We start from the raw sequence: 16,904 nt of genomic DNA on the forward strand, positions 1-16,904 counted from the left end.
ATAGCAAGGCCACTGAGACTTTGCACCATTTGCTGCAATGCATCTCAGCCTTCCATCCACATCTTTGCCTGTTCACTGAGTGGGTGAGACTGTCTGCTTGGATACTGACCCAGCATCAGAGCCTGCACTGTCCACCATCTTGCATTTTCCATGACTGACACTGGTCAGTGCCAAGGAGCTACTGGAGACTGTGGAAGGTGCAAGGAACATGGAGGGGAGTGAGGGGGCAGGGGAACTTGATGCTGGTGTGTTGGTGGTTTGAGGAATGATAAAGAGAGAAAGCAAAGTTGATGCCACTTGGTTGGAAGTCGACTGGGTGCTGGGGGTGGGTGTATCTGTTTTTTTCTTGGATTTTCCCCTTGGAGGACAGATGACATATTTGCCCTTCTCTGTTCCAGGTGAAAGCTGGTCCATGAGATGGAGGTGAGGCCACCTGGTGTTCTTGAACTTCTCTACTTTGCAATTAGCCTACAATTATGGTAAGCATGTGTGATCACAGGTAGATAAAAGCAATCAATACCTCCACCCATGCAAGCCACCAAGGATCATTGTCATCTGTAATTCCAAAACTGTGCTTGTCTGACCAAGTCCAACCTGATGCACTCCTGAGATTGTTCACAAGAGCATACATCCTTTTGAGCTACAAAGACATCAGACAGCAAGATAATAATAAGACACTACTCACATCTCCATGGTACTTGCTTTTGCATGCCAATGTATGCTTTGGTGCACCTTTGTACACTGGAAACTTGGCTCTCAAATGAGCCACTGCTGCCTTGAAAACTGTGTCCTTGAACCCTCCATCACCAGCATGAGGCAAAGACTCAAGTAAGAAGTTGAGGAGAGCAATCTCCTCCTCCATGTTCCAGAGACAGCTTTGTGTGCAGGTAGGTCTTTTACCAGCATTCTGCAGAATGGTAGGATCAACTGGGCCACTCAAGCAAAGAGATCACCTAGAACCATTGCTGGATGAATTGGACATGTTGGGTGGCTCACTGCATAGGACTCCCAGGGGAGTGATGAACAGGACAAGGTTACCTAATCATGTTCCCACAACCTATGTCACATGACACCATGAGAGAAATTTTCCATATCTTTTTTATTTTCAAAAATTTTCAACTGGCATTCCAAACAGGGCCTAAGATGGTTGATGCATTGAAAATATGTGTACAGTATTTACATTGGCATTTGGCTCAGACCAGTGCACTCACCCAGAGTCCCCCTTGAACACCTCTCCCTCACTCATCTGGAGTTCTCTTTCCTCCCCACTCTCTGACCCAGACCACTGACCCTTCATGCACATGTCCTCAGGCCAGCACATGACCCTCTTGTCCAACTCCACCCCTGCTCCTTTGTGATCTGACTAGAGGCTCTTGAGCTCCAGGTCTGCCATGTCCAAGTGCAGCTCTTCACTGGATTTGGACACTGAGGGGGTTGGGTGAAGAATGAACTCAAACTCACCCAGTAAATCACCCAGCCAACTGTTGAATTGGTGCTGGGTCTCCCTCCTGGCTCACATCTCTGTGGTCTGACAGTCCATGGCAGCTGCAATTAGCTGGAAACCCTTGGTCACCACTGCAACCAGAGGGTGGAAGGAGATGGTAGTGGGCACTACTACTCCTGAGGGGCCAGCTTCTGACTCACCAGGCACCCCAGACCTGGTTCAAATGACTTTCCTCTTCTCCCTGGCCCTTGGCGATGTAGCATCCTCTGGTGCTTGCTTCTTCCCAGATTTTGCCCCAGCCTCCTTGACCTCAGGCTCTACTCCCTCAGGCAGCTCACACCTAACCTTCATCTTGGTGCACTGGTCACACATCCTCTTCTTGTGCTTACCCTGTTGCATGTGACTGAAGGTGCATGGCACCTGCCCCTTTTTGCACTGTTTGCACAACCTGGCACCCTTGTCCCATGCCTTGCCATTCAGCTCCCCTGTTTTCAGCTGCACCTGGGCCTCACATTATTGGCATTCAGTCTCCAGATGCTCCTGTTCTTGCCTTTTGGCCTCCAACCACTCCTGCTCCTGCCTCTTGGCCTCCACCCACTCCCTCTCACACTGATCAGCCTCCACTTGCTCCTTTTTGCATTTCTCTGCTTCCAGACACTCCCTCTCGAGCCTCTCTGCCTCCAGCCAGGCAGCCTCTTCCCTCAACACCTTGTGCCACTTGCATTCAGCCATCTTCATGCAGATGTCAGCCTCCTTGTCATTGCTGGTGATCTGGAGTTTGGGTGTGGTGGCCTTCTGAAAGCTGGATGGGTCATTGGGTATGTGTGGGGAAGCCTGATGAGCAGAAGACATGATGATAGGGTCAGGAGAAAACAAGTCTTCACAAAGATGCACCTTTTTAACCCTGGTGAACACATGTTCTATTGGCATGGCAACTGCTGACCTCATGTACCTTAGGGCAGGTCTTGAGGGCTTGACCCTAGGGGGGGGATACTGTCATATACTGAGAAACCCATGGTTTGGTCTTACATTCAGAATGCTGAGTCAACACCAAACACCAAAATGAACTCTGTTCCTCACTATACTTTTCTAGTTAGCTTTTGTACTGCTCTCACTTGTGCCAAGGCAGTGTCTGTCTTCAGCTCTCAGACCCCCACCTCCTTGCTCAACTTTTAGTTAGTTCCTGATATCACTATTTAGTCCCTCACCAGTAACCTCAGCCTTTGGGTTGCTGGTCTTTGGTATATATACTCTATGTACATTGTACTTGGTTCCTCAGTCCGAATATCAACCTAGTTCACCCCCCAAGCTCCTAGCTTAAGCTTGAGTTGACTCTTGGCTTTTGCTCCTGACCCCCCTTAGCTTACTCTGATTTCAACCCAGCTTGTGCAAGGGTCTAGTACATGAGCTAAGACCAAGGGTTGTTGCACCCAGCACTTGGCCTTGGGCCTTCAATCCCCAACCAAGTCACAAACATAACAAGACTCCAAATCATTTTGATTGATCCCTCATGCTGTGATGGTGGTCTATTTGAACTGGAGGTTCCCATGATCATCTTGGAACAGGTCTGTTTGGGCTGGATGCCCTGGGAACAGGTCCATTCAGGCTGGGGAAACTCCCAGGATGAACTGGGACCAGGTCTATTTAGGCTGGATATTCCCCCAGGATGCCCAGGGAACAGGTCCATTTAGGCTGGAGATTGACCCAGGATGTCCAGGGACCAGGTCCATTTAGGCTGGGGAATCCCCCAGGATGTCCAGGGAACAGGTCCATTTAGGCTGGAGATTCCCCCAGGATGTCCAGGGAACAGGTCCATTTAGGCAGGAGATTCCCCCAGGATGCCTAGAACACAGGTCCATTTAGGCTGGGGAATCCCCCAGGATGCACTGGGAACAGGTCTATTTAGGCTGGGGAATCCCCCAGGATGTCCAGAGAACAGGTCTATTTAGGCTGGGGAATCCCCCAGGATGCACTGGGATCAGGTCTATTTAGGCTGGGGAATCACCCAGGATGCACTGGGAATAGGTCCATTTAGGCTGGGGAATCCCCCAGGTGTTATGATACATACTCTTTCTCCTTTCCTTTTCTTTCTTTTCATCTTATCTAATCTCTTGTCTTATCTTATCAGACTTGGTCCAGACTCTGGACTCCAGTCTGGACCTCACCTCACTGCTACCATCTGTTCTCCTTCTGGTACATTCTGCTCCACTGTGGTATTGTTATGATGTCACCATGATGTCATGGACCTCATGTATGCCTCACCATTACCACATGTACTTTACTATAAGTACTATTGCTCAATCTCCCAACTAGCTCTGAGCTAGTTCATTTGGGTCTACAAATCCTAAAGTCCTCTGCTTCTAAGCCATCTTCTCTTCTCTTCTCTTCATTTCTTCTTTTGGTTCTTGGTGTGAGCCTACAACAAACCCTGTTGTTAGGTCTCATCACACTTGAACTAGCTTCTCATCATTGTACCCTTGCACTGCCCATCACCATTCCTTGTTTCCTTCATGAAGGCTTGTGGGTGTACTCACCAAGTCCCCCTGCCTCTGAACCTGACCCAAACCTCTTTGTTCCATTTATCCCTGAGCATTGTTTGCTCACCTCACTTGTTGACCACTCCCTTTACCCCCTTCCCCCACCTCCATCTTATCCCTTCTCCATCAACTCTGTCTTCCTCTGTTCAACCCCCACTGAACCACAGCATCCCCACTGCAACCTTCATCCCCATCAAATGTTAAAATGCCCCAAATGCTATGGATGGAATCCAGGACCAGATAACCGACATTCAAAATGCCCTAGACACTCTCAGAGATGAAAACTACAGGCTAAACAACAGCCTAAGAACCACCCAAGACACAATTGCAATGATTGAGGGTCAGCACAATCAGTGGAATGCCCTCCCCACCAATGTCATTCAGAGGAGGATAGAAGTGATGGCCATCCTGGGTCAGTATGCCAGTGATCAGGCCAAGTTCTCAGAATGGTGGGTGAAGATGCAAGTATGGGTTGCACAGAATAGGACCACCCTACTGACCACCCAAGACAAATTCACTGCAGTGTGGTCTCATATGACAGGACCTGTGGCAGGAAGGTTTGCCCAGGCAAAGTTCTCTCTTGCTATTGTCACTGGGGTATGGCCTGACATGGCCAAGATGATAAAGGATATTGATAGGTTCTTTGCCCCTCAAACTGATGTCAAGTGGGCAAAGGCTCAGATGTGCACTATGTGCCAGGGAAACTCTTGGTATGAAGAGTTCTATGCAAAATTCAAGTCCTTGAAGGTTCAGGGACATGTCACTGATGAAACTGCTGGCTTCTTGCTAGAGAATGCTGTCCACCCTGCCATTATTAAGGAAGCCCTAAGGAGGGGATATATGCAGGGTAATTATCTCCAGATGACTGTTGCCTTCCAGGAAGTAGCTCTTGCCAGGGACCACTTCAAACTTCTTTATAATCACTACCCCAACAAGCCTGCTCCCCACTCCTCCTCATCTTACTGCTCTCCTTACCCCCTCTTGCTTCACTCCCACCAGTACTCAACCCAGTCATGGTGCCCCTATGGAGATTGGCACTGCTCAGTTCCCTCCTCACCCTGCTGTCACACACCAAAGGTGTTGTGGACATGGTTACAGCTGACTCTGCCTAACTTGTTGACAAGTTGCATGCATTGCCCATGCATGCAGATGAAAACTAAAGCCCTCATGTGTAGAAAGACTGCTGGATGTGAGCAGTCATCCTTTGCACAAGAACAAGTCATCAGTGCTAAAGAGAAAGAGAGGAAGCAAGCTAAGCATGCATTAAAAGTTTTTAGTGCCCATGTATGGCATTCCAGTTTTCATCATATCTCTGCCATTTCCAAAGATATTGACTCCATTCTCACACTCGCTTAAAGTGCTCAGCCATGCAATTCTGCCTTCTAAATTTGGAGAGGATCCTTGCACCCTATGCATTTCTACAGCACTCCATCCATCAGATGTGCATTTCACAAAGTTCATCAATAATGGCTGCCTCTTTGTTGATCATCTTACTTGTCTCATTTGCCAGAGACAGTTGCTACATATATCTGCCAGGCATTCCCACCAGCTTCTGTCCTGAAGCCCCCTGGTTCATTCCATCCTCAGCAGTCCTGTCTTGTCCCATGCAGCTTGGTCAGCATGTTCTCCTTGTCAGTATGACTTCCAGAAGGATGTTCTTTGGTTGCCTCAGGCTTTTCACTTGGTTAGAAAGGTCTTATGTGGTCATTTTGGTCTGCCCAGTTGGTGAAGCATATGGATTGTTCCTCCCTGCTCCCTGCACCATCTTTATTCCAATCTCATCCAGTGTTCTCCCCATATTGTGACAGCTGCAGCATAATCTACTGTTATCCAGCCTCCCTGATCACATTCATGATGAGTATGATGTGCATCTTGCCTTCTTACTGCAAGATCCAGCAGAAGATGTCCCCCCTTCTCCTCCTCCATCAGAGCCCTGTTCATGAAGTTTTTGTTAACTTTGCTGAGAGGATGAAAGGGTGGGAGACACAATCACTTATGCTCCCATTGCCCTGTAGACCCCCAACACCCTAGCCCCTTTGACACCTGACTCATGCCCTCCAATTCTGGAATTAATACTTCCCTATCTGGAAACACCATCCATCTGTCATGCCATCTTTGGATCTAGAGATGTCTCTGCCAAGATCTGACATGCATCACCACCCCCTAATGTGATATCAGTGCACTTACTCAGTTTCTGACTCCATTTAACTCATTTTGTGATATTTTGACTATCCTTGACCCATTCATTGCCAATACTTACCAATCCTCTTTGCTTGCTTACTTTTCATTTCTCACTTACTCATTACTTACCAAGTGTTTGTACCTTGTTTGTCACAAGCCATGCTCCCCCCACAGTATATAAACCCCCATGTACTTAGCTACAACCCCCAAGTAAAGAAGTGATCCAGAAGCCATTCACTCAGCAGTCAGTTCAGTGCATAACTTGTCATTGACAATTGAGGCTCATTCAGAAGAGTTTATCTGTCTTCATTCATATCATTGGTAGTTGAGGCTCCACAAAGGGGTCTATCTACCTCCATCATTTATCTGAAGCTTTATCCCCACACTTGGTCAGCACATACACTTAGTCATTCCCCCACTCCTGCATAACTTGTCATTGACTTGTGCCAGGAGCATGTTTTATCAAAGTCCATCATTCCAGAAGTCCTTTTGGCTGAACACCTTCACTCTGTTCAGCATCCCCTGTCCAGTCATTGCTCACTTGTCTTCTCCTGCATAACTTGTTGTCAACTTGTGCTAGGAGCACCTCCACTTGAAGTCCCCCCCCCCCACATTAGATTTTTCTGCACTCCAGCTTCTGTGGAGGCAAGCCACCACTCACACATTATTTGTCTTTGGTGTTGGATTTGTTTGGTTTTCACCAGCTCTCCACACTTTGACTCACACCAACCCCTCTCAAATCAAGTGTTTCAACTGCCAAGGGAATCATTATAAACATGATTGCCCTCATGCCAAAGGGAAGGTTTGTGCTAAACCCAACATATGAGAGGTGACCCAGGAAGCACAGGAGGTTTCCCTCCACCAAATGTCATTTGAAGAAATGCAGGCCTTCTTCTACAATAGACAGATCAATGAGATGAAGGTCCAGGGAAAAGAGTTTGGCCAGTAGAGGAACAAGTCTCTTCTGGCTACATATACAATAGGTTTTCTGTTCTAGGCATTGACAATTTCTCTACTGAGCAGAATATATTTAACTCAGAGACTACTGTACCATCTGAAGAGGTGACCCCAGTGGGCAAGGCCACAGATGTAAAACTGCTGGTGCTTAATTCCTCCTGCAATAAAAATCAAAATACACCTATTCAGCTTACTAAAGAAACCCCAAAGATAAGAACAGCAGATCCAAAGGCAGAGTTGGAGTTAGAAGTGGTGTTAGAAGGGAGAGAAAAGAGGTGGAATGTAAAAGCTTGGTGGACTCTGGAGCAAATGACATGTTCTTGGACAAAAAATGGGCTGATGAAAACAACATTCCCCTTATCAAGCTTGGTCAACCTGTTGCTGTCCTTAATGTCAATGGCACTCCTAATGTTGCTGGTAACATCACACATGTTGCCTCTCTTGTCATGAACTACCAGGGACATTGCAAGTCTGTCTGGGCACAGGTTACCATCCTTGGCACTCACCTTCTTATCCTTGGCTATACCTGGTTATGCAAACATAATCCCAAGGTCTGCTTGGAAACCAAGCAGGTCAAACTGTCACATTGCCCCTATGAATGCCATGATCTTGCCCCAAGGACTAGGAAGGAGAGGTTGGCTGAAGAGCAGGAGGCTCAGGACATGGAGTACCTTTATCTGAAACTCCACTCCACCAGGATCAGGGCTGGTACCACTGAGGAACTCATTCCAAAGGAGTATCACCAGTACCTCAAGGTGTTCTCAAAGGAAGAGTCAGAAAGGATGCCCCTTTGTAAGCCATGGGACCACACCATTGACCTGAAAGAGACCTTCACTCCCAAGTGTGGTTGCCTTATCCCTCTCTCCACTGAAGAACAAAAGGAGGTGTCAGACTTCCTTGAAGACCAGTTACACAAGCAGTATATCCACCCTTCAAAGTCACCTCAAACATCCCCTGTCTTCTTCGTACCTAAGAAGGATGGCAAGAAGCACATGGTTCAGGACTACTGATACCTCAATGAGCACATGGTCAAGAACACATCCCCCCTCCCCCTCATTTCCCAACTCATCAATAAACTCAAGGGTTGTAAACTCTTCACCAAGATGGATCTCTGTTGGGGATACAACAACATTTGTGTCAAGGAAGGAGATGAGTGGAAGGCCACTTTCATCACTCACAAAGGTGCCTACAAACCTCTCATGATGTACTTTGGTCTTTGCAACTCCCCCTCCATGTTCCAAAATATGATGAATGACATCTTTAGTGATATGGAGGATGTTCTGGTGGTTTACATCAATGACCTCATGATCTTTATCAAAACAGACAATGAAGCTGAACATGACAGAATCATCCTGGAGGTACTAAGAAGGTTGGAGGAAAATGATTTGTTTGTCAAACTGGAGAAGTGCTTCTTCAAGCAAAAACAGGTGGAGTTCCTGGGTATGGTAGTTGGGACTGATGGGGTCAAGATGGATGAGAACAAGGTTAAGGCCATAACCAAGTGGCTGATACCAACTAAAGTTCACTCAGTTTGAGCCTTCTTGGGCCTGACCAACTTCTACAGGAGGTTCATCAAGGACTTTGCCCAAATAGCTTGTCCCCTTAATGATCTCACCAGAAAAGACCAGCTGTGGACTTGGGGTCCCAGAGAGCAACAAGCCTTTGACACCTTAAAACTTGCATTTACCACTGCTCCTGTCCTTGCTTTCCCTGATCAAGACAGAGAGTTCCAGTTGGAGACTGATGCCTCTGACTTCACAACTGGTGCTGTCCTCTCCATGAAGTGTGAAGATGACCTCTGGCAACCTGTTGCTTTCTATTCCCATTCCATGTCCCCTCCTGAACAAAATTACCAGGTCTTGAACAAGGAGATGCTGGTCATAATTTGTGCCTTGTAAACATGGCATCACTACCTTGAGGCCACCCTGTACCAGTTTGAAATCTGGACAGATCACTCAAATCTCCCGTATTTCATGAAGGCACAAAATCTGGATAACCAACAAGCATGTTGGGCTCAGTACCTCTCACAGTTTAACTACAAGCTGGTCTATAAGCCAGGCTCCTCAATGACCAAGGCAGATGCTCTGCCCAGAAGGGAGGACCATGAACCAGAATGGGGCTCAGATAATCAGGGCATCACCCTCCTTGACCCAGCAAGGGTTGCTTCTACTTTGATCATTGGAGAGGATACAGATCTGGTCATTGCCTTGAAGTCAGCCTCCTCCATCACCCTGCAGCCAGAGGGCTCTGTTCTCTAGGAAGGGTTGTACATCTGTGCAGGAACAGTCTATGTTCACCCTGCTGTCCATGTTCACTGTCTCTAAAAGCATCATGACACTCCCATCACAGGACACCCTGGTTGGAAGAAAACCCTGGAGCTCATCTCTCAAAACTACACCTGGCCTGGAATGACTTCTTTGGTAAATGTCATATCCATGACTCTCAGACTCAAGCCTGGTCCTAGTCCAGTCTAGAAAACCCAACTCTGGCCCTAGATAACCCAACTCCAGCCTGAATAACTCAAGTCCAGTCTTTTACTCCTATCTCCAGTCCATTCTGGCCTCCTGGCCTTGTACTGCTCCACCCCAGTCCTCCCAGGTCCATGTCCAGGTCACCCGGACATAACTCCAGTCTGTTTTCCTTTGTTTGTACTATATTTAGTCTAGTCTCCTTTTGTCTGACTCTGCTTACTGTACAAATCCTGTGTCCAACCCCAGTTATGCTGGTCACCTGGACTTTGACTATTGGCCTTGGCACAGCCCCTACGGCTGTCCACACTCTTGCTAATCTTCTTGCTAATAGCTTATTAACAAGTCTGGCTCTATGTTCATTATCCCAGACCAGCCTCATGTATTTAACCCCTGTACATACTTCATAGCACCCTCAGTCAGAATATCAATTTAGTATTACCCTCAATTCCATATTACCCCCCAAGTCTACTCTATAGCTAAGGCCAAGCCTTAAGCTATCCCTGGCCCCTGTCCCAGACCTCTCCCCAGCTTGCATAAGGGTACAGCACATAAGCTGAGACCAAGGGAGGTAGATCCAACCCCAGACCAGCTTCCCCCTGTGCACACTCCAAGACCAGTCAGTTTCCCATGCTCCCAGCCTTGTTCCTGTGCTCCTGGCCTTAAGTCCAGTCCTCTGGCCTTAATTCTGGTCCAACTGGACTTGGCCCCTGTCTCCTGTCCTTGACTTTGGTCAGCCAGACTTAGCCCCTGTCACCCAAGGGTAAACCCATACTTAACAGTAAAAGACTATGTCACAGCCTGTCACCATTGTCAAATGGCCAAAACTTCTTGTGCCCCTCTGGTGGGCAAACTGCTTCCCAGCCCCATCCCTAGCTGTCCTTGGACCAACATCTCAGTTGACTTCATGGAACTACCAGAGGCTCAGGGCTTTGACAATGTCATGGTGGTAGTTGATTGGTTTTCCAAAGAGGTGGTCTTTGCACCCACCACTAAGGAGGTCTCTTCCCTCCAGACTGCAGAACTCTTCACAGATCATGTCTGGACCCAGCATGGTCTTCCCTCCTCTGTCATCTCTGACCATGGACCTCAGTTTGCTAGCACATTTACCAGCAAGCTCTGCAAAATGCTCAGGGTCAAACCCAAGCTTTCTACCACCTCCCATCCTCAGACAGATGGCCAAACTGAGTGAATTAACCAGGACCTTCAACAGTACCTCCACCTCTTCATAAACAACAGACAGGGCTCTTGGCCTTCCTGGCTTAAGGTTGCTCAGTTCTCCTATAACAACAAGCAACAGGAGTCCACTGGCAAGAGCCCCTTTTTGGTCACTCACTCCTACTCTCCTCACATGGGCATAGAGCTGTTCCTCTCTAAAGCAGAAGCTGCCACTGACCACACAGTAGACTTTGCTAAGGTCCTTGAGGACACAAGGAAGGCCCTGGAGAAAACTGCAGAACAAATCATCAGTAGACCACTTTGTGAGCTGGTAGTCCTAGGGAATCTGTCCAGTGCAGGACAGCTCTGGACAGCTCTGACCAGCAAAAGTGATTTACTGATGATGAAAGCCACCTCAGACTTGGCCTGCTCCAATGCTCCCACCTACTTTGTTGGCAATATGGTCTGGCTGGAAACATCTAGGATCTCCCTCTCTGGTCATCCCTCCTGAAAATCCACAGAATGATGGATCAGCCCTTATCAGGTTGTTTCCCTCAGGCCAAGCACAGTGGAGTTAAAACTTCCTAAAACCCTCAAAATCCACCTGGTGGTAAATGTCTCATGGGTTAAGCCATACAAGGGCCCCCTGGAGGGACAGGCCATTACTTTCCCTGGGCTGGTGGTGGGGCATGAGGGTGATGAAGAGTTTGAAGTTGAGTACATTGCAGATTCTTGCCTCAAGCACAACAAACTAGAGTTCCTTGTCCATTGGAAGGGGATACCACAATGAGGATCACACTTGGGAGCCTGAAACCACTTTGAAGTCTGCTCCTGCTGCCATCTCTGACTTCTATCATCAGAACCCCTCGACCCCTCACAAACTTTGTGGCATGGACTCTTCCCTTTTTAACTTCCTCTTCCAACCCCTCAAGAACTTTACTGACACTGTCCCTACCTTCAATTGCCTGGAAGTTGATTTCTAAGGAGGAGATAGTGTTACAATACATACTCTTTCTCCTTTACTTTTCTTTCTTTTCATCTTATCTAATCTCTTGTCTTATCTTATTGGACTCAGTCCAGACTCCAGACTCCACTCTAGACCTCACCTCACTGCTACCATATGTTCTCCTTCTGGTACATTCTGCTCCACTGTGGTATTGTTATGACATCACTATGATGTCACAGACTGACAGATATATCTATGCAGATAGCTCAGTCACATGCAGATAGTGACAACATCTAAGTATATTTATCTATGCAGATAGCTAGGTGTGCAGTAAGTACAGTAAAGTAAACAGAAAGGTATCATACTCACCTCAGCTGTGCACAGATAGCAACAATGTCTGAGGTGATGGAATTTGCAGTACAGGACTAAATACTGTAGTTGTAACAAGGACATGAGACACCAGGTGTTGAACCCATCTATACATAACAAAGGTTTGTCTCATTGTGAGATGCACTACATTCTTCATAAGTAATGAAAGACATGCACATGAGTGCAAGACACTGTGAGTACAATGAACATAAGGGCATGAAAGTTAATTGTGCAATCAATAAAAAGGTGAAGTATGAAAGGCTTAGAATGGAAAATGGTTCTCATGACTCAGAGTGGATGTGTTCAGACTATGCATGACTTGCCAAATCTAACACTCCCCCTCAAGTTGGACATAGGCCAAGTTTGACAGTGAAGTGTTTCACCTTGGGCAATGGTAAGGCTTTAGTCAGGGTGTTGGCAATCATATTGGCAGTGGGGCAATAGATTAAGTGGATCTTGCTGTTTTCAACGACCCAGCAGATGAAGTGGAAACAGATATTGATATGTTTGGTGCATGTGTGATACTGATGATCTTTGGTGAGTGCAATAGCTGATTGATTATCTGAGAACAACATGGTCAGCTCAATGAGTGACCAAAGCCATAAGGTATCCTTGGCTGCATGGGTAGCTGCCATGTACTTGCTCTCTGTTGTCAAGAGAGAGATGATTCCTGTCATTTAGAAGACCACAATACTGCTCCACCATCTATCAGGAGGCATACCCTGAGACTGCTCTATGGTCTTCCACCATGCTTCCATCAGCATCTGCATGTCCAATGAGCACATTCAATGCTCCACCATATGTCAACCTCAAGCTCTTGGTTCCAAGAAGGTAATGGTAGATTCTTCTGACTGCATCCCAGTGTGGCATCCCAGGATTTCCAGAGAAGTGGGAGATGGTAGTCACAGTGTACAAGATGTCAGGGTGAGTGCCAAGTGAGGCATACATCAGTGAACTGACAGCTTTGCAGTATGGTATGTGTTTCATTGTGGCAAATTCAGTGCCAGTGGAGGGTGACTGACTGGAGTGTAACTTGGTGCTAGGCTCCATGGGGTTTGACACAGGTTTAAGCTCATCAAAGCCAAAGTGATGAATGATTGACTCAATGTAGGGACACTGGCACAGCAAGATGGAATGTTTGTCTCTATTTCTCATTACTTCTATCCCAAGCAACCAGTGGAACTCACTGAGGTCAGTGATCTCAATGTGCTTTCTGATGTCTTCTTTAAACTCCTTGATTTTTCTTGGAAGTGTTGCAGTGATGGTGCAGTCATCAATGTGTTCAACAATGATCATGAGCTCACCAGTACTGCAATGTCAGAAGTATATGGCTTGGTTGACAGAGCACTGGGTAAATTTCAGCTCATCTACTAATATCTCCACTAGCCTTTGGTACCAGCAACAACTGCTTTGCTTCAGGCCATACAGGTTTTGCAAAGATGGAAAACTTGGTGAGGGTGTTCAGCAGATTTGAAACTAGAGGGCTGTCACATGTAGATGACCTCATCATCAGTGAGTGTGCCATTTAGATATGCTCCTTTGATGTCAATCTGATGGAGCTCTAGATCAGAGCAAGCAGCCATTGTGAGTACAATGTGGATGGATGTGAGGGTTGCCACAGGTGCAAATGTGTCAAAGTAGTCAACTCCTTCAACCTGCAAAAAGCCTTGGGCTACAAGCCTGGCTTTGTGTCATATGATGTTTCCTGCAGCATCCTTCTTTGCCCTGAAGACCCATTTTGAGCCTATGACATTGGCACCAGGAGGTAAGTTGACAAGTTCCCATGTTTCTGCATCTCACAATGTGGCTAACTCCTCTCTTATTCCTCCTTCCCATTGCAACCAATTGGGATGGTGATGAGCTTCTGCTAGTGAACTAGGTTCGAGGGCCTCAGCTTTGGCAGTGATGTCATCCATGGCCATAATAAGGTCAATGTTGCAAAGAGCATCATCGGGGTCTTCTATGATGGATGTGAGCAAAGCTGCAGCTACATCCTCCCCCTCAGGCCTAGGGGAATTGGCTTGATCTTTGATGGGAGTGGGGAGCTGGACTCCTTTGGGTATATCAGGTATGTCACAGTGGTTGGTACTTCCTCTTCCAGCAAGGATCTCCACAAGGCACTGACTAGGCTTTCAAATTCATTTTGCAACAGATGGATCAGTTGGTGGTAGTGAAGGCGAGGGTTGAGCTGGGATAGTCTGTGGAGGCATTGGGGCTGCTTTGGTCTCTTTGATGGGAGCTGGAGGCATTAGCATCATGTTTAGTAAGTAGCCATCTTCTTCCTCCCCCCCATGAGGTAATGACTCAGCCAAGGAGGGATCCCAGTACACATTCCTTTCAACAGTAACTGACTTCTTTTCAGGCCAGTACATGCAACAGCCATTGGGGCTGTTGTTGTCAATCCCAATCCATCAGCCCTCCATGACACACCCTCCAAGTTTAGTTCCACCTTCAACTCATACCCAGACACTTGAACCCCATACATGGACTTGACTAAGATCTGGTTTCTTTCCAGTTGCAGCTTCAAGGGGCATCCCACCATCAAGCACTTTGGTGGGGGTCCTATTCTTCAACCAGACAGTGTGATGTACTGCTTCTCCCCGTAGGGCATGAGGCAAAGTGCTCTCATGCAACATAGCATGCACTTTCTCCAGCAGGGTGTGATTAAGGCACTCAGTGATCCCATTATGCTGTGGGGTGTCATGAACAGTGAGTTTCTGTTTTGTGCCAGCTGCTTTGAGATACATCACAAATTCCTTTCTGAGATACTCACCACCATGATCAGAATGAAGAATCTTCATGTGGGCATCATGCTGGGTGTGGCACAGGGCTTCAAAATTTTTGTATGTGGTGAAGGCTTCACTTTTCTGGTGAAGGAGATGGATATAGGTGAGTCACATCTTGTCATCAGTAAAGGTAATGTAATAACATCATCTGCCAAGAGTCTCCACAGGTGCAGGTCCCCAGAGGTCAGTGTGTACCTCTTCTGCAAACTCTCAGGCTTGTTCTCCAATGCATTCCTTTGTGATAGGTCTCCTCATTGCCTTCACATATATGCAGGCTTCACAGAAGGTCAGTTTATCTTTTGACAAGTCAAACCTCAAGCCTGATACAAGTCCTTTTTCTGCTAGGTGACAAGTGATGGGCAGGGAGATGTGTCCCATTCTACAATGGAGTTCCATTATAGTTACAGTCTCAGCTGCTACATTTGTACTGTCATGATCCTCATTATGGACAACACAATAGAGCCCAGCCTTAGACTTGTGAATGTGACTGATGACATTGTCAGTAGTGTTCCTGATGGTGCAGGCACCTTCAGCAAAGGTAACAGAGTATCCTAGCTGATCAAGGTGACTGACAGATACAAGGGTATACCCAACCTCAGGAGAGTATAGCACCTCAGTGAGTTGTAGCTTGGTCACATCATACCCATTTGGCACTTCTATTACCAGCTCCCCCATAGCTGTGGTGTCAAAAAGCTGTTTGTTGGCAGCTGAGAAGGATTTGGGTGGTATGTTGGTCAATGTTTCAAACCTTTCCTTGTAGGGGGAGATGTGTTGAGTGGATCCAGAGTTGTAAAGTTTAACAACAGGCATGCTGATAGGGGTGTTGTTCATGAGGTTTGCAAGCCCATCCACTTCCTCCTCTTTGCTGAACCAGTCCTTGTCAGAGGCAACAAAGCAATGTTGATCATCTGATGATGATGATGATGATGATGATGATGATGATGATGATGATGATGATGATGATGATGATGATGATGATGATGATGATGATGATGATGATGATGATGATGATGATGATGATGATGATGATGATGATGATGATGATGATGATGATGATGATACACTTATTAGTTCAGGGAGTGGGACTTCATCATCAAGTTCCCCTAGGGCATGCACTGAAAAGGCACCCTCTTTGTCAGAATCAAACATTACAGCATGTGCAGATCCCTTCATAATGGCAAGTGGAGTTTCCTTCTTTTTATCAGGGTCAGGACACTGAGCTTTATAGTGCTCCCTCAAGCCACAGTTCCAGCAGGGTCCACACTGACGAGCATGCCCTCTGGAACTTCCCCCTCATCCACCATTCCTATCATTTCCTCGCCCCCAACTGGAGTAGTTCCTGGGGGTCAAAGCTAAGGCTTCATCACCATCATGAGCCTTTTGTTTTCCTCATGAGTTTTGAGTCTCTTTGTGGCCTTGCCATTCCAACTCTTCAATGATTAGGGAGATGAAGATATCAGGGTCAATGGTTTGTGTCAAACTGTACAGGTGGGCTGTTGCTAGCTGTCCTGACATGAAGCTAGCAAGGTATTTAGGCAGCAATTGGATGATTGTCAAGCAGTAATCCTTTTCTTCAATCTGTATGCTGGTGGCAGCTAACTTGTCTCTCTTTGTATGCAGATCATCCAAGAACTGGTGGACATCACTGTCAACAGGGCACTGCAAGTTCAAAAACTTGGTGTGAAGGTTAGTTTGTGTGTAAGTACCCTTTTCCATGAACTTGCAAATGATCTCATTCCACATAGCCATGATGCTATTAAGGCCATGCACCCAGAGGGCAGTAGAATTGGGAATTTGTTGGGTAACTAAGTGTTTCACCATATTTTCACTTTTCTGCCATTTAGTGAGTTCATCAGTGTTGGGAGAGACTACAGTCACAAATCCATCCTGATCGGTGGAGGTCATGCCAACAGGGCCAGGAGAGGTGCCATCAAAGTGGGACCACAGTTCCTTAGCTTTGATGGTGGTATGGAAGTGAAGAGAAAAGATCACCCAGTTTGTGCCTTTGATGTCAAGCTTCCGAACATTGCCTGGGAGCATGTCAGTGGTGATGGGGAT

At 46.9% G+C, this 16,904-nt stretch overlaps 2 protein-coding genes across 2 annotated transcripts; one reads left to right on the forward strand and one right to left on the reverse strand.

Annotated features, from left to right (window-relative positions):
* Positions 1–1,957: 1,957 nt before the first annotated feature.
* Positions 1,958–2,296, reverse strand: F5J12DRAFT_891665 (uncharacterized protein; the record flags this gene model as incomplete). Its single annotated transcript, XM_051747511.1, has 1 exon — positions 1,958–2,296. One exon carries the CDS (start codon positions 2,294–2,296, stop codon positions 1,958–1,960), a length of 339 nt encoding a protein of 112 aa, XP_051601153.1.
* Positions 2,297–7,406: 5,110 nt separating this feature from the next.
* On the forward strand, positions 7,407–7,616 carry F5J12DRAFT_689380 (uncharacterized protein; the record flags this gene model as incomplete). Its single annotated transcript, XM_051740361.1, has 1 exon — positions 7,407–7,616. A coding segment is annotated over one exon (210 nt), but the record flags the coding sequence as incomplete, so codon positions are not given.
* Between the last annotated feature and the right edge of the window lie 9,288 nt (positions 7,617–16,904).

The sequence above is a fragment of the Pisolithus orientalis genome, assembly GCF_024613125.1.
Source record: "Pisolithus orientalis strain OTSU chromosome Unknown F5J12scaffold_10, whole genome shotgun sequence".
NCBI lineage: Eukaryota > Fungi > Basidiomycota > Agaricomycetes > Boletales > Pisolithaceae > Pisolithus > Pisolithus orientalis.